Genomic DNA, 1,628 nt, shown 5'->3' with positions numbered 1-1,628 from the left:
GTGTGTGTGTGTGTACAAAATTTATATTTAATATTAATTTCTACTTTTTTAAATAATAATGATTTATTATCTATAAATCACATATTATAATATTCGAATAACAGATTATAATATTCAAGTAGTCGCACATATTAATCAAATTGGGAGAGTTTGAAAAATTTTAAGTACATATAAACATGTTACAGGTGAAGAAAAGACAGCAACGTGTATTGATGATTTTAGATAGTAAAAATGTAGAATACGAGATCATCGATATAACAGAGCCAGACAAGGAATTTGAGAAAGAATTTATGCAAGCTAACAGTAATGCTAGAAATAACAAGTATCCATTGCCTCCACAGATATTTAATGAGGATGATTATTGTGGCGTAATTATCTTTTCTTTGTGTTATTTACGCGACAAGCAATAGAAGATAACTATTGAAAAAGTTATTATGCCATTTTTTTGTAAATAATACAAGCGGTTAAATATTGCAGGATTATGAAGATTTTGATTTAGCAAATGAAATGGATGAACTGGAAAAGTTTTTAAAAGTAACACCAGCGATTAGTACTGCAGAAATCACTCTAGATTCAAAATCTCAGAGTGATGGAATTCAAGAGAATGGAAATACTTCAAGTCGAGAGGTAAAGTTATGTTCCCATTGAGGCAACAGCGAGAAACTTTTTGTTGATGTTTTATGTTTCTTGAAAAATTTGCCAATTGTTGCCGAAAATTTTTAATATTCCTTAATGTTTTTGTTGCTAGCGACAAAAATTATTGCTTGTCATATGTTTCCAATCGAAGCGATAAATATCCAAGGAAGATGAGAAATACATGTCAACAGAAATAGAAGTTCCTTCAGTAGGATATTTCGTTGCCAGTATGGAAAATGAAAAATTTGACTTGCCAATCTCACAGGGAACAAAAGAAATTCATTCTTTAAAAAAAAAACAGACTTGATCGTACTTACATTTTTTTCTTTTTATCATTGTTGAGCATGAGATATATGTTACAGTTGCAAGAAATAAATCTTGAGCTGTTTTTCACATCATACACAATAAACTGCTTTGTTTTTTAAGTGTGGACAATTAGTTGCTAGAAACGAATAAGATTGGAAGAAAATCCAAATGTTTCTGTGATTATGTCGCTTCAATGAAGACAAGACAAAGACTTTCTACAAGTTGACACATGTTAGATAATTCGGAAACATTTAGCAAATAATAAAAAGTTTTTTGTTGTTTCAATGGAGACATAGTTTAATATTGTTCCTTTGTTTCGGAACCGAAACCTAACAAAAGCTTTGTCATAAGCTTCTAAATCATATATTTATATGTATATACCGCTTCTTTATGAGAAAGAATTCCGACGCGCCAAAATAGAAATTACTGTCATGCTTATTGTGTGACACGTGTACGACATATGACAAATTGTTTTTATATTATTGTTTATAGATCTTTCCAAAGAAACTAACATAAGATGATACAAATTAATAACTTATACATTATTTTATTTATATAAAATTATTTCAATTTTATTTTTGTTTATTAGTTTTATAATTTTACTTAAATTTATATTGTAGCTTATATACATTTTGTTTATCTAATAGTTGCAATCTATTTTTTTTTCAGCCTTCCGCAGACAAAGA

At 28.4% G+C, this 1,628-nt stretch overlaps 1 protein-coding gene across 1 annotated transcript in view; it reads left to right on the top strand.

Annotated features, from left to right (window-relative positions):
* LOC108694624 (SH3 domain-binding glutamic acid-rich protein homolog) overlaps positions 1–1,628 on the top strand; it is a 3,554-nt gene that overhangs the window by 1,249 nt on the left and 677 nt on the right. The window contains 3 exon segments of the mRNA XM_018204217.1: positions 186–368; positions 478–627; positions 1,612–1,628. Of these exon segments, the coding sequence (XP_018059706.1) occupies positions 186–368; positions 478–627; positions 1,612–1,628 (350 nt within the window).

This window comes from Atta colombica, unplaced genomic scaffold (genome assembly GCF_001594045.1).
Source record: "Atta colombica isolate Treedump-2 unplaced genomic scaffold, Acol1.0 scaffold121, whole genome shotgun sequence".
Taxonomy (NCBI): Eukaryota; Metazoa; Arthropoda; class Insecta; order Hymenoptera; family Formicidae; genus Atta; species Atta colombica.
This window is presented reverse-complemented; position numbering and strand designations above follow the sequence as displayed.